Genomic DNA, 15904 nt, shown 5'->3' on the forward strand with positions numbered 1-15904 from the left:
ACACGTCACTGAGCATTTTCGTTTTTTGTTTTCTTTTTTGAAATGCCATTTTTCGAAATAATATAATAAATAGTAAAAAAATATTAAGAAAAACATTTCTCATTTGTCATTACAACTGCAGCATGATTTTATATGAGAACTTCAACACCATCAATCAAACTTCGCCGCATTTTGAGCGACATGAGCACTTCGCGATGGAGACCCCTAATGTGCGCACAGAATTCTGTATAACCGCTCAACTCTTCATAGTTGCTAATTTTTCTGCCTTTCCTCTCCTCTTCCGCATTAGCAAAGTTGCAGCGCGCTGCTTACATTGCCGCTGGAGGAGCGGTGTGAATACATTGACCATTCCACTGCCTGCAACACTAATGTCTACTTGATCAACTACATACACATCATCTTTTGCAAATTGAGAATATCCACCACTTTGGGCKCCGCAGTTACATCCATCGTACTACTCATAATTATCTGCCTTTATTTCATAATTTTCGGTGTTGCTGCAGATGTTTTGTAAGTTTATATGAAGCAAAGATGTATTTACATACATATATGCCAAAGAGGCTAACATAGAGTTGATATAAAAGTTGCGTATACGCCGTGGTGTATCACATTTAAGCTTTTTAGCTGTTGTATTAAGTTTTCATTGAGCAAAGCGTGTTTTTGTGATTTGTCTGCATGGATTTTTATACAAAAATACATCCAACGTAGAAACAAGACAGATGAAATATTAGCTCAATAGGTGCAAGCTTTAAAAACAGCAGTAAAAAATGTTGAATGCATTAATCGACACGTATGCATGTTGCATGCATTGAAAATACAGAGAAAAACGTTTTCGCATTTAAGTTTATAGAAAACATATACAATTAAATCTCAATAAATTTTGTTGTTTATCCACCAGTTTTTGTCCTGCTTTAGCGGTACTCGCGCGCATGTTGAGGATGAGTGAGAATGTCGCTGGCGTCACATTGGTCGCTTTTGGTAATGGCGCACCCGATATATTCAGCAGCCTAGCTTATCTCGAHAGCAATACGCATCGTTTGTACGCAGATATTTTCGCCTCCGCACTCTTTGTGGTCCTCATTGTGGCTGGCGTTATCTTTTATGATTTTCCATTTGTGGCACAACCCTATTTACTGTTACGCGATGTGCTCTTCCTTCTACTTGATATTTGTGTTATCGATTTTATAATTAAGAAAGATAATGCTCTATCCTTGCTTGATAGTGTGAGTGAGTATCGTTATGTATTTACCTACATATGTTTATATATTTTATTTATGTATTGTTTTTGTATTTTAGTCACACTTTGCATTTACTTTTGCTACTTGTTTGTGGTGATATTTGATCAATATCTAGTRCGACGCGCCACAAAGAGTAAGTTTTTAAGAAGTCAACACCATATATATGTATATACATATAATGTATGCATTTTAATATTTTTCTTTGTAGTATTGCAGTACAGAAGGAATACCTTGAAGAGACTCTCCAATATGGGTAACTCATGCAAATAATAAATTATCATATAAGTGGCTGATGAAGTAGATTACTATTAGTAGGCTATCGCCTACCAAGTAGAAACAAAAACTAGAGAATAATAGTTTATTTCGACTCTGCCGAAGATCCAGAATCAGGTGTTTTGGAGTTTTCGTTCCGACAGTTTGCACAAGAGACTGTGCCCATGTTCGACAAGTGCTTCTTCAGCCTGCAGTGCCCTGCTTAGAGCCCGACAAGGAGGCGGAATTTGGCTCGCGGGAGGTTAATCATTTCTTTAAACCTTACCAAGTGTCCCTCTAAGAAACAGCTTGACATGGCGCATTCCTRCTGCCAATGCTGTTTTTATCTCACTCTCACCTCCATGTGAAACAGCTCCTTAAAAGTGTGGGACCCCACTGCAATGCATGGTTCTGGCGCCATTAGTCTGGACGTTGCCGTGGAGTGGGCTAGTTCGTCGGTCCGCTCATTGCCGGCTACCCCTTTATGACACGGCACTCATATTAGGTTACCCGGTTGTACATTGATAAGCGGTTCAGCCTTCCTATACACTCCTCCATTAAAAGCGGTGGAGATTGAGTTCCGCACACTGACTTATAACAAAGACYTCAGCTGGAAAGATGCTCGGAAAAGCTCCCATTGGTATAGATAGTGTGGTGTGCGGTCCTGCAATACCTGCCTCAATCCTTTCARTAGTTKAAGGCCTACCGAAGAYTGCGTTGCCTTAGATGCTCAAGCAWCCGATCCATAAGTGACAAWAGGCCTTACGATCATGGTATACAGCCATCTTATGARACCTGGATTGCAGTACCTTTTATCTGCCGACTAGGTATCTGCATATAATGAGTGGCTTGGAGGCTTTGACWGTGKTAAATCCACATGCYTACCGTAAGGTTGAATCTAAATGGAAGACCGAATCGTATATATGCACACTTCATATGCTCTACGACGTTTCCAAGATGTTAAAAACTTCGTGGCACTTAATACACTCTGCTCAGGGAATAAAAAACTTATTTTATAAGCATCTAGGAATGTACATAGGTACGTTGGTAGTAGTGGGTATCTGAGGACGCCCATAGTCCTTCAAGAGGCTCATTGTGAAACCACCGGRACTAAAATTCACCCACTTTATTGTGTCCTCTCCCTATTTCCGTCGTTTGATACTATGTTTGAGCAGACAAACTTTCCCCGTAATATTGAGTATAGTTTCTTTAATTCTGTAGTAAAAATGGAGCTGATAATTACAGCTAATCACCAACTCCGGTTGCCAATTCTTTTTTGATTGTCATCCATAGTAGGATAGTTGTAGTCTCCACAAAACTCGGCACTTCAAAAGCATCTGCCCCACTAAAAACTATGAAAATTGAATAATTTACTGTATAACAATTTATACGATTTTTGTCCAGAACTTATTCGCCTCAATGACCTGCGTACACAGGGTGTTATTCGGCAGCAAAAGCGGTTATCTTTTTTGGATCGTCGTGAACCAAGTGTTATATATACAGATGTAATGCATTCGACCTTACCAACACTTTGGCAACAATTCTATTTAAGCCTCAAGCCATATGATGAAAGCGAATGGGAAGGAGCCAAAATGTCGACGARAGGCTTTATTATATTGCGTTTGCCGATATTGGCTATACTCAAGRTATTCATACCAATCACCGATCAATGTGAGCAAGGACACGGCTGGTCGCGGCTCTTGAACTCCGCACAAATAGTCTTATTGCCATCGTTTATTTGCTACGCTACCCGTAAGTGATGTACTACTTTTTGTCTTGCTTTGATGTGAACATTTGATTTTCGTTTTAGTGAGCAAGTATTCTCTATTTGATTTACCCATTTTCGTATGGTCCATGTTGATATCATTTCCAATAGCATGTATAGTGTTTGTTAAATCGACCACGAATCGTACGCCACTTTATCATCAGGTAACTTATTACGTTACTATAAAGATAAATAGTTCTGTCAGACTTCTAGCAAGATTTTCGAAATATAARCTATTGGGCTCATCCAGATAACTCATATACGATTCTATCATCTCGAGGATTTTCTGAAGGTGGCATCTTAAAGGTAGATGCCCAGTGATATAGGGGTCAACATTACTAAGTTCCTTTCTGCCTAGAAATAGAAACTTTTGGCCTGTTCGCGGTCAACACTACTCCAAAGTAATGCCCATTGTTGTTGGTGTTTCAAGACCWGAGGTGTTTCTCTCTGATCCATTGCTTCAAACAATCCTTAAGGAAGTTGATTGGTCTGGGGTAGCTTATAGTCAGCTCCTGAACTGAATTGTTCTGTTCCTTTTCCTCCTTTAATCCRTCGACTTCGCCGTTCGAAATGTCGATCACAAACCCATTCTTCTCGATTGGGGAATAAAAGCACTGTGTTTAATACCTGAGGGGTCCTTTTTACTCGGTCGCATTGCAATTTTAGCTGAAGTTCATTCACAAGCTCGAGTGCGATACCATTTCCGTAGTATAAGTAATGGCCGAATGTTGAGGATAAACAACAGTGTCATTGCGTCCGTAATTMCCATCAAACTAGTCCGATGCAACTGTTAGAACAGTTAGACACTTTTTCGATAATGCCATCCACCATACCACCGCACCATATGTTATTATGCAACGGATGACGCTTGTGTAGAGCCGATAGAGCATGTGGGCTCATAAACTCCACTGATTTTTCATCAGGAGTTTAAGATGCGAAAGACTTTGGAAGCCCTGCCGTCAATGTGATTTCGTCAGCTTAGTTTTTATTTTCYAGGATAACTCTGAGATATTTGACGGAGCTCAGGAGTACAGTAATTCTGCGCCTTAAAGAGGATAGATTATTGCACATTCCTCCCATAATTGCTTAGCATATAACTTAACCAGGCCAGCAGGTTCTGATTAAAGTCAAATGAAGCGAGAGTTGTTTGTATAAGTATATAATTTCATAGCTTACGAGGGTATCCGTATTTATATATCCAATACAATCCGTAAGTTCTTTCTTTCTTTTCGCAGTATTTCTCCATTCTCAGCGTTGCTGGGTCGCTATTTGTTGTGCGCATCTGCTGTGCAGAGATCGTCAATGTGCTCGCAGTGCTCAGCATCTTTACTGGATTAAGTAGTTCCTTTTTTGGTGTCACACTCTTATCTTGGGCAAATAGCATTGGTGACTTGATTGCTAATCAATATTTGGCTCGACAAGGCTATCAAAATATGGCACTCGCGGCTTGCTTCGGTGGACCTCTATTCAGTGAGTTAAAAACATACATACATACATCTATTTAGATATGTATATTTATTTGGTAACATTTTCAAGATTCTTTACTTGCGGTTGGCTCAACTTTGTTATATAAAACTCTAACTTATGAGGACTTTATGATTAAGGTAATCTAAAAAAAAATATTTAATATTTACGCAAGAATATTTAAAATTTATTAATTATTATTTAAATCTTTTTGCTATTTTTAGGAATTTGGTGAAGGTGTAATGGGCGAGAATTGCACTATATTCCTTATAATTGGCTTGTTTGCCATTTTACTGGGTGCTCTCACCACAGACTTCTATTTTCGCCCCAGTTTCGGTGTTTATGTTATAATTATGTATTKTTGTTTTTTCTTATATAATATTCTTGGTGAATTTGAAGTGATACATCCATATGGCACCGATCACAGAATGGATCAGGCTATCGAACCGGAACTTTAATTTGTAAAGAACGCGTTATATGCCATACCTACTACTGTTTATAATAAAAATATGTATATAGCATTAAATGTAAAATTCAAATTAAACAAGACGAWTCTACTTACACGCTTCTCGATCAGCTTATCGCAAACATTAAATACTGTTTTTATTGGATTCTTATCCATGCGTATTGTCTTGTCGTAGTAGGTGACCTTGCGTGGCACATATTGCTGGTCGAAATTCAGATTCTGTTAGAATTTATACAAAATGTTTTTATGAAAATTTTTCGGTTTAATAACTTTGTGTATACAAGTGTATCACGATATTTGGGCGTCTACTTGACCCCACTTACCGATATTATTGTGCGGAAGTGTGACTCACTTTCTGGATCCGCCAACACTCCGCCAATGTTGTAAGTTGAGGGATTATCCGAGTGCTGCAAGTGCTTTTGCGCTATAACTCCTAAATGTATACCACAAATAAGTAGATACACCACATTTATGCCGTTGAGTACAGGCATGTTTGATGGAAGTTGCCGAGCGTATGAGTATATCCAAGAATTTCAATTTTTAATCATTTCTGGAAATACTGTAAAAAAACCAAAACATTGTAAATATCTGTACTCGAAGTGCAATAAAAAAAACATTTTTCTATATTTCCTTTGAATCTTCYTTTATTATACAACTAAGCAAATATGCGCTTATACTGCCTCATATACATATATAAAACATCTGTGCTATTTTGTCTAAATTCGATTACGATACTATGTATTAAGTTTTTTCTTCACTTCATTGTTTTCATTTTAATTTTGTGATCGCATTTTTCGCTGTTTATAAATATACTCATTTTTTTTTGTCATATGCATATTTACATTTTTTTTATATAAATTTCAATACTACAATTTATATAATTGCATTTTATATATTTTTATCTTTATTTCTTTTTCAAAAACATATGCATACATATGTATATTTACGTATGTAAATGCATCAGATTGCCTCTTTATGCTATAATTTTTATTGCCGACAACAAGCATTCATACACAACCGAAGCGTCCCAATTGTATAAACAACACTGTAATTCAACGGCGTCGCCTTTTGCAGAGAGCAGCGTAGCGTTTAACTCATCCGATCCACTCACGAAGTCGCTCTCAGTACACAAATTGAGCACTGTTGTGATCATATGTTTTTGACACTTCACCCATTCTGTGACATTCTGATTGGACAAATTGCTTTTCCGTCGTCATTAAGCCACTTGTTGAATTTTGCTGTGCCGTCTCGGCACAATTTTCATTTCGATATTTTCCGGTAAAATTCCGCGTTTTTTCGTGGTAAAAATATGCCTATTTGCTAGGTGATTACGGAAATTCATTGCGTGAATAGAAATTTGCGGTGAAAACGACAGTTAAACTATGAAATTCATAGTAGTTATATGGCAGTCATGCGGGCGTGTGTGTGTGGTATAGTGAATACGTAAAAGCCAGCTCGCACGGTACTGGCACACATATGTTATATGTACATGTGTATAAAAGTGCAAATACATAAGTAAAAGAAAATCTACAAGTGTTAARCAAGCCTCAAAGGGCGATCAGAGATACAAATATATATTATACATATATATACGGTATATTTATATAGAAAATATTTTGTGAAATACCGCATAAAGCTACAAATGAAATATAAATATATGCTGTAAAGCCTAGTGAAAAACGCTTACTGAGAACGCAGTGGGTGTGTTAGCGGCAAGTCAGCTGGAACGTRACCGGGTCACTTTTCGACAAAGCCATAATGTGGCGACGACAAACATATATTCACGGAATTATTTTTCTCTAACTAGATTTGTTATTTTGTTTATGTGCCACACGTTCGTCATTTGCCTCGCTGTTTTTCGCCATTCGTTCGGTGAGCGTTTATTTTTAAAATAAAACAAATACAACATTGATCAATTGCATTGTTTTGTTTTGTTATCGTAGCTTCTGTGCGTCAAATGTAAAAATGAAATAGCAAAAGTGGCTTGTGAGATCTGTCCGGTAAAAAACATACATTCCAAGTTTTCAAGTCAAGTTACTGTTATGTAAATGCATAATATTAAGTGAAAAGTATCTAAAGTGTGRTATGTGAAATACAAGCATTCCATAAACATTCCAAACCAAGCTCGAAAATTGGCCGCAGCTTCAAATAAAATAAGTTGTAAGTACAATTGAATGTGCATGTAAATTAATTACCAGATTGTAGGTTCTCTATATAAATACCGGCTGTTTTTTCATAGCGATTGGCTATTTTCAATAAAAGACATACGAATAAAACAAATTTCCAATATTTTCTAATTATTTGTTAAAAAACATTAGCATAGTTAGCCTTTATTATTGACGCGTGGAAACGAAATAAAAGTTCCTTAACATGTCATGCTTCGGTCAAAAGCAGATGAAGAATAATAGAGCATGTTTTCGTTAGTGAACGTTTTTGAAAATAATTCATCATTTTCTGATTCCACACATTTTCGTGCCGTTAGATGTTGGAATCCTGAATGGACAATCCAAAGGCTTMTTATATATGTACGAGTCATAGCCGAAATGGCCTTTTAAAATTTGTAGTCTCAACCGGATCTTAGATTCTCGGAGCGGATCTTCATGTTCTGAAAAGAGAACATGTCAAATTTGACAAATAACGTTCTTTTTCCCACATCTCTTAATCGTTTAAAGCGAATAAAATGTCAAGTAAGATTTYTTTAAAGGTGAGAGCAAAAGTAATAAGTCTCTTAATTTTTAAGGAGCACCCTAATAGACATGCATAGCACAGCATATTACTTCTAACGAATAAATCATGCATATTCTTATGGTAACCACTGTCATTGTGTTGCTGTGCTGTTTGTATGTATTTAAATGCCAATGTGAAAAGTCTCAACTATTATTAACACTCTTTTGTTTTTATATCAAAATTAATCATTCAATTTAATCAGTTTGCTTTTTTATTTTGTTTGGCTGCGCCGACGCTAGCCTAACGTGTATTATTGCTTTAATTGTGTAGCAACAASTTTAACATTGTCTAATATTCCTTGATTAAAAACTTGAGGAGTTACGAAACAAAAAATTGTCATAATCAATAGACCCCGAATAAAAGCAAACATTACTATATATGTAAGTAATGTACATTGGGCTGTGTTATATTTAGGCAACTTTAGGAAAATCTCTGAACAATTTTTTCAAACGATGAACCTTTCGGAAGATCTCTAAACTTAAAGMTCTGAAGCTTTTTTGAAATTTTGACTTTATTTTTATTTCTAATTTTTTTGAACGTTTTGGGGAGCTAATATGCCTCCCAAGTAAAGAATAAATAATAAAGTCCATCTTGATCGTTCAGTTTGTATGGCACCTCAATGCTATAGTGGTCCGATTTATACAATTTTGTCGGAAATTTTAACGATGCCTTAGATAAAACTAAGTGATCTGAAGATGCATTATCAAATTAAAATGCTTTCCATATAGTGTGGGTAAAAATAGGAAGACTTTTTAATTTAAATTTCGCTTGTCTTTCTGAAGTACATAGAGTGCATTCGGCGATTTTTATGATAAGCGAATTTATTCAATAAAGAAGTAACATTAAATTATGTGACTCTTGTTGAAACATTAGAAATGCTGGAAAAGGCACTTGGTTGAGGTCGTCCAAAGCGGCCATCAACGTCAACTAATCAATACGTCAACAAAATAAAGGAATTGGGCTTGAGAATCGTCAATTATYGTTCAGAGTGGGTAACAGAGATCAGTCAGCCGAATATAGWGGCAAAGGTGARCYGAAGCCGAAAAAAACTCTTTAAATATTTTTTCGATTATCGTAAAATTCTATTAGCTTTAAACGTACACCTTAACTTGCTTGGATTTGTTCGAATTTCGAAAACTGATACCAAATTTTGTAGGCGCATGGCGTGATACACGCGATGATTATAGGGCATTTCCTACCATTGTCATATCTTAGTATCCTCATAACGTGAGGTGGCCACCCGCATTCAACTGCACTTACAAAGCTTACATACATATACMTATAAGTAAGGCATATTCGTTCACGTTAGTGTGTAATGTTAATTTCAGTATTGATGCACAGCTTGCGTGCTCTTAAGTGCATCAGATAGCGTACTAACATATACACAGCTACTCCTTTTTAGCATTGAAATGCAGCAAATGATAATCTATACAGCCGTATATATATTTATTTATTTTCTCGGTTGTATAGGCGTTCATATTAATTTGCACATGAACACATAAAGCAATATATACATATGTACATATTATATATACTTGTACAAATGCCGGTACGGTATCTCACAGCTCACAGCTCAGATCGGTTTGTTAATGGTGGAGTAGCACGCCTTTATTTATCGGCGTTGGCGCTCCAATTAAGGCCCATATTTAATATGACATTTCTATAAAGTAAAAAAAAACGAGTTTTCCATATTTCAATAGGTTGTACTTAGGTTCTATGCTCCACAAGGAGTCAAGGGAACGAAGACGATGCCTTTACACCAGATACTACACCAGAGACATCCAAGTTCCATGAGGGCTATAAAGCAACCGTTGTCAAATTTTGATAATGGGCGGGGCTACGCCCATATTTCGAAGAAAATTCATATCTCGGGCCTGCTTAATCGTTTTCATGTATGTGATATTATCCTGACATTTTAATGTTACAGTGTGAAAATGRGCGGAACCAGGCCTATAGAACACAATTCAAAATTCCATCTGACTCTTTCASTTTGAAGTATATAAACCTGGAAAACATCAATGTATTCAGAAAGAACTCTGCGCAAATAAAGCCCTAAAAATAGTCTTGCGCCCAAAATTTATCAAAATCGTACTATAAATTTTCAAGAATCCGATGTCAAATTCGTGAACCAAAGTACGCTTGACTGACTTTTTGCCGGAAATATCGGTTAATTTGCGAGGTATATGGTATTAAAGAAATTCTGGGAAAAATAATAAATTTTATTCCTTTCGGTTTTTCTGCTTGTTCTGTATATAATTCTTATATTACCAGCTACCAGTTTTTCTATCCCATTCTGAAATCGATTTTTGGTAGTCCCAAAATGACCAAAATTTTTAGTTAAAATTCAACTTTTTTTCAACGACGTGATTTCAACAAATTTTGAAAGAACTTCTAAGAGAGCTTATGTTTTTCAGTTTCATCTACGGAAAAGGCCGGGATCAGTGCAACAGTTCTGGACTAGTTTTAAGCGCCGTCTTGAAAAATATTTAATTTTTGCTTTTCAAGATTTCGGTGTGTTTTTTTTTAAATGTGCACAAATATAATTAACATTTTGAAAAAATTCATAAATTGGCTAATTTTTTTTATTCCCAAAAATCACCTGTTTTATGCAGTCACACAAGATACACCCCTTCAAGGATTATATAGATTTTTTTTTTTTAAATTAAGAATTCAAAAGTAAATATACATTAACAATAGTCAAAAGTATTTTTTTTATTTCTAATAAAGTTTTGATTAGCATTTTCACCTATGTATCTCGGCACACTGTGTACCAACGGGCATTACTTAAAGCATGCATATTCATATTGTTAAATTAGTGTGGGCAGAAGCATTATTATTTATTAAYTTTTTTTGTGTTGTTACTGCCATTGTGATTGTTGCATTAGAATTTCAGTTTTGTTGTTGTTGTGCTGGCGCATAGCTTTGTTTAATTTCTAGACACGAGTATCAATTAATATTGTTAATGATCGTAAAGATTTTGTGACTATATTTAGCTCAATTAAATTTACAATTACAAATAACTGTGTGTGAGCAACTGTTCATGTGTGTCGGTATACGGAGATTATATACATAGATATGTAAATCCCAATTCAGAGATGGCAACTAAATGATTATTTTGCGGTTAATTGACTTATGCTCTTATTTTGAAATAAATATCTTCAATAAAAAAAAAAGAAATATGTATATGCTGTAGTTGAATCATTGAAGCTGCTGTTCTGTAGATTTGAATGGTATAGTGGTCCGACGGGGACCATTTGTTTGGGGTTTACATTGTTGCCTTGGACTGTAATATATGGCAAATTTTTCAAATAAAAATGTTTTCAATACAAGAATTTAATTGCTATAGTGCTGAATATTGTATTCGAGCTACTAAAGCGTTGCTGGTTGATTGGTGTAAACCTACCGCCAAAGAAAATAATATTACTTTTCTTCGTTAATAGCGTGGACACGGCTTACGCGGTTATGGCCGAGTTGACGCCAATTCGAGATACCAGGCAGCCAGGTCCTTCTCCACCAGATCTTTCCAACGAAGTGAAGGTCTTCCTCTTCCTCTGTTTCCCCCCGGCGAATATTGCGTCGAATACTTTCAGAGCTGGAGTGTTTTCTTCCATACGGACGACATAATATAGCCAAAATAGCCGACGTCTCTTAAATCGTTGAACTATATCAATGTCGTCGTATACCTCGTATAGCTCATCGTTCCATCGATTACGATAGTCGCCAAAGTACAAAGGACCATAAATTTTCCCCAAAACTTTTCTCTAAAACGTGTAACATCGATTCATCAGATGTTGTCATTGTCCATCGCCTCTGCACCATATAGACGAGAATAAAAAGTGACTTATAGAGTTTGGTCTTTGGTCTTTGGTCTTCTTCAATTCTCAATTGAATATTCAGTCCGAAGTAGCTCCTGTTGGCAAGAGTTATTTTTGGTTGGATTTCGAGGCTGAATTTGGTGTTAGTGTTAATATCGGTTTCAAGATAGACGAAATTATCTACGACTTCGAAGTTATGGGCGTCAATAGTGACGTGGGGAGCCAAGTCGCGAGTGTGACGAATGTTTGTTTGATGAGATATTTTGTCTTGACCTCGTTCATTACCAGACCCATTTGTATTACTTCCAGTCTGGAGAAATTAGAAATAACGACGCGGATGTTGAGGCTGTACACTCTTATAGAAGATTGTAACTACGCGATTAAGTTCAACAGCTCGAATTATTTTCTCCAAGAGTAGATTGAMAGAGTCACAAGAAAGAGCGTCGCCTTATCTGAAACCTCGTTTGGTATCGATCGACTCGGAGAGGTCATTCCCGATCCTGACGATTTGGTATTGCTCAACGTCAGTGTTGTTCCTTCTCATTTGACTAAAACATTTCTTAAAATAAACGAGTCGCCAAGTTTTSCACTGAATGTGTTCATGATTAGACGTAAAACACGAGGCGGCGAACCGTTTTGTTAAAAATAAAGATCGCGCGAGTCGATTTCATCGAAATACGGGAAAAAAATCGGTAAAAATCGTAATGTAATGTTCGCTATTTAAAACGGTATTTCTTGTCTTATTTCGAAAGAATACAAACGGTCAGTTTTCGGGGACTGTTTCTTGAACGAGAATATGACTCACCCCAATAACGACAATTTTGTTTGTTGACGAAGTCATTAAGCCAGAAATTGATCTCATYTGAGAAATGATTTTTCGACTACTGAATAACGTCCATTTGCGTAATATCTTGGACAGTATCAAATTAAAACGTGACATAATAGACGCAGTGTACTCATATACTTTATAGCGTCTCCGACGTTCCCTACAAAGTTTAATAAACTTCTTGACAAACTTAATAAATCCTGTCCTGGGYATATGAATCATGTAAAATAACTTGAATTTTAAACACAATTTGTAGAAATTCCTCCATGATGAATGACCTTATTCAAAAGAATACATTAAATGCATTTTTTAACACATGAAAACGCAGCACCAAAAGAACGAAATTAAAAAAAAAAAAATCAGCCACTTTATCGTGTCACTTAATGAAATTTCTATAATTCATGATTTTCCATAAATATTACACGAATGAACTGACGCGTCTATGGTACTGTCTTAAAATATCCACATTTATCTTTTTMGTCATATGTATATACTCGTACAAACACACTGGCGACAACTATTATTCGCAAAGTACAATAAAACTTTTCTCTTTCAGACTCAATTATGCAAACAAAATTTATTTCATTCACTCCTTTTGCTGTGCGCTTCAGATCCTCAACGTTTCTCCTAAAACATGCATAAACCAATGCATGCCCTTACTGACACTGGTTCTAACAAATTCCTCKTTTTAGCGAATACTTCATTTCCCGGTACACACTTCATCTCCCCCGTAATTCTATTCTTACAGCAAAACTCTCTGTCTGCTCCTGTCTGTAGTTATTTTAAGGACTCTGTCATCGCCGGTTGTACTTAGATTGAGCACAATTCAACTATACTATAATTTGCTGAGATTGTAAGTACATATTGACATACCATATATAGTATGAAAGTATGTATGTTTGTATTGACTGTAGGCTGTGTCCTTTGTCACACAATTTTCTGTGGACGGTTCTCAGGAATGTTGACGTTTAATTATAGGCTGTTGGCAAGCAAGAGTTGCTGGAACAACACACACACACACACTTGCACACATATTTTGTATTATTTTCGAGCGTACTTATTTAAAGCGTTGAATAAACAATGAACTTTTAAAGAAACTGCCGCTTCTATTAGCCCATTGAATTATTTTATGCTGAATGTCGTTTCTACATCTATAAAGAATTCATAGGCTATGTTTGAAGAGAGGATGTATTCTGTGATTAAAGTGGTTGCAGAAGCGGCGCATTGTGCTTCGTTACATATTGTAACCAAAAAGTACCAGGAAATTGTAAATAAAACGCAAATATTTAATTATTCATCAATACTTATTTTGTCGCCTTCAAAGTAATTCCCATCAGATGTTATACACTTACGCCAACGATTTTTACAGTCATCGAAATACTTTTCATAAGCACTTTTAGGGATGGCCTTTTCAGTTCCTCCTGCGAATTTTGTTTTATCTCTTCAATCATCTGAAATGGGGTTACAATAAAATCCATAATCCCATGTCTCATCGGCAATTAAATGCTCTCCATGAATGTGGGAACGAATTTGCACGATCAAGCATGTTAAAAAATACCTGTTTACGGTGCTTTTGAAAAAAAAAAAATCAGCTTTATCCTGACGAGTCAGGCAAGAACGCGTTTCATACCCAAAATATCCACMAAATTTTTTCGTACGTACTCTCTTGCCAGCTTTCACAACACTGGTCCGACGATTTTCAAGCAACATATCCTTAACTCTTTTAATATTTTCATCAGTTGAAGAGATCGAAGGTCGCCCAGAACGATGTCACAATCATCTTTGAAGGCTTCCTACTACTCGTATGCTTGTGTTTTTGGTAAAACTGAATCACCGTAAGYGTTTTCCAACATTCATAACGATCCCGCACACGAAATTTATTTATAAATTGAAAATTTGAGACAACTTCTGTTCTTTGTTCAATATCTTTATCCATTGTAAAGCATCCATTGCAAGCAGCTCCTGTAAACCAACTGATTGACAGATCGCGCTCATATTTCACATAGTAATTAAGGACAGTCCTAGCAAAATAATTTTTTTTGAAATATTATCTACCCGCGGATTTAAATACAATTTCCGGATGTTTCTTTGTCACAATGTATTTTCATCAAATATTTGGCTTACCGATTAACAAAAGTTACAGTGGAAAAGTTTTTAGTTTCAAATTCCGCATGATAAAATCTCTTAAATTTTTAAAATTTGTTAGATTAGAAAACCTGTAACTGATATCCATACATTTTCTTCAAAAACTGGCCTTAACAGGCGCCCTATTCTAATGTACCGGCAGAGTTTCAATCGCGTCATACCCTATTATCACAAATAGATTTTAGRTTTATGAACACTTTGTTTTTGGTTTACACCCCCACGTAGTGTGGTATATGTAGGTTAAATACATACATATCTACGTACATATGGATTTGTCTGTGCATGTGTAGGCATAAAGAGCATCGTACTCTAGCATCCTAATAGGTAATAGTAAAATACATACATCTGTACATATACATATATCAGTGCGTTTGGAGGCAGTGACAGTTGTATGTCGCTGTCGCTTGATATAGAAAATATTTTTGGGTGTGTTACTCTGTGCTAGATAAAACTTTCACTTTATTTGAAATCAATTGCTCTTTTAGCTTTTCAAACTCGCGTTATCACATATATTTCGCAGTCGAACCCACATACATACATATATAAATATATATATTTAAGTGTGTGTGTTTAATTTTTGTTATTTTATAAAGAAAAATGGGATTTTTCAATTGATCTCCCTTTCACTTGCTGCAAAAATATTTGTCTTAATTAAGATTAGTAGCACTTGTGTAGACATGAAGCTTGTAGCTACACCAAATACCTATTTATTGAAAAAGATTTGCTTTYATAGACACTTCGCTGCACATCACTTCACTTTCGCTTGTGAAATGTATTACAATTAATACATATTCTTTATGCAAATTATTCCAAATTTGTTCTACTCGTAATTTTCACAATTTTTTCGAATATGTATCATTACATATACATGCATTCGCACCATCAACCACCATCACTATTATGAGTAGATAATATTTGCAAAAGGATAGAATTTTCAAAGCACTTTTACAATCAAARAACACTTACGCATCCGCACACGTTTACGCCAACAACTTCGCTATGCCACTGAAGCGAATTCCTTACATGCCCATCGATGTGCACCAAAAATCCTTAACATCCTGAACTTGTGCTTTATGTGCTTGTTAGCTTTCGTAAACTGAAAAGCTCTCAGAATTTGAGCAGCTTTTCGTGCTTTCTGTTAAATAAAATGCTTTTTTCTCCAAACTTGTCTACTCTCTACATTTTTGTCTCTTTAATTACTTTCGC

General features: G+C 35.8%; 2 protein-coding genes across 4 annotated transcripts in view; one reads left to right on the top strand and one right to left on the bottom strand.

Annotated features, from left to right (window-relative positions):
- Positions 1-15697, bottom strand: part of LOC108977756 (glutamate [NMDA] receptor subunit 1) — a 25174-nt gene extending 9477 nt beyond the window's left edge. The window contains exons 1-3 of one of the 2 annotated variants that reach the window (XM_018947624.1): positions 15665-15697; positions 5509-5744; positions 5282-5404 (exon numbers count right to left, since the gene is read on the bottom strand). In XM_018947624.1, the coding sequence (XP_018803169.1) occupies positions 5282-5404; positions 5509-5676 (291 nt within the window). In that variant the 5' untranslated portion in view covers positions 5677-5744; positions 15665-15697. Of the gene's footprint in view, positions 1-5281; positions 5405-5508; positions 5745-15664 lie in introns of those variants that run through there. The other variant, XM_018947634.1, reaches the window with a different exon arrangement.
- Positions 6391-15904, top strand: part of LOC108977741 (inositol 1,4,5-trisphosphate receptor) — a 31693-nt gene continuing 22179 nt past the window's right edge. For both annotated transcript variants that reach the window (XM_018947605.1, XM_018947611.1), the window contains exon 1: positions 6391-7345. The gene's annotated coding sequence lies outside the window, so the exon portion shown is untranslated. The remainder of the gene's footprint in view (positions 7346-15904) is intronic.

This window comes from Bactrocera latifrons, unplaced genomic scaffold (genome assembly GCF_001853355.1).
Source record: "Bactrocera latifrons isolate USDA-ARS-PBARC rearing strain unplaced genomic scaffold, ASM185335v1 scaffold_117, whole genome shotgun sequence".
Taxonomy (NCBI): Eukaryota; Metazoa; Arthropoda; class Insecta; order Diptera; family Tephritidae; genus Bactrocera; species Bactrocera latifrons.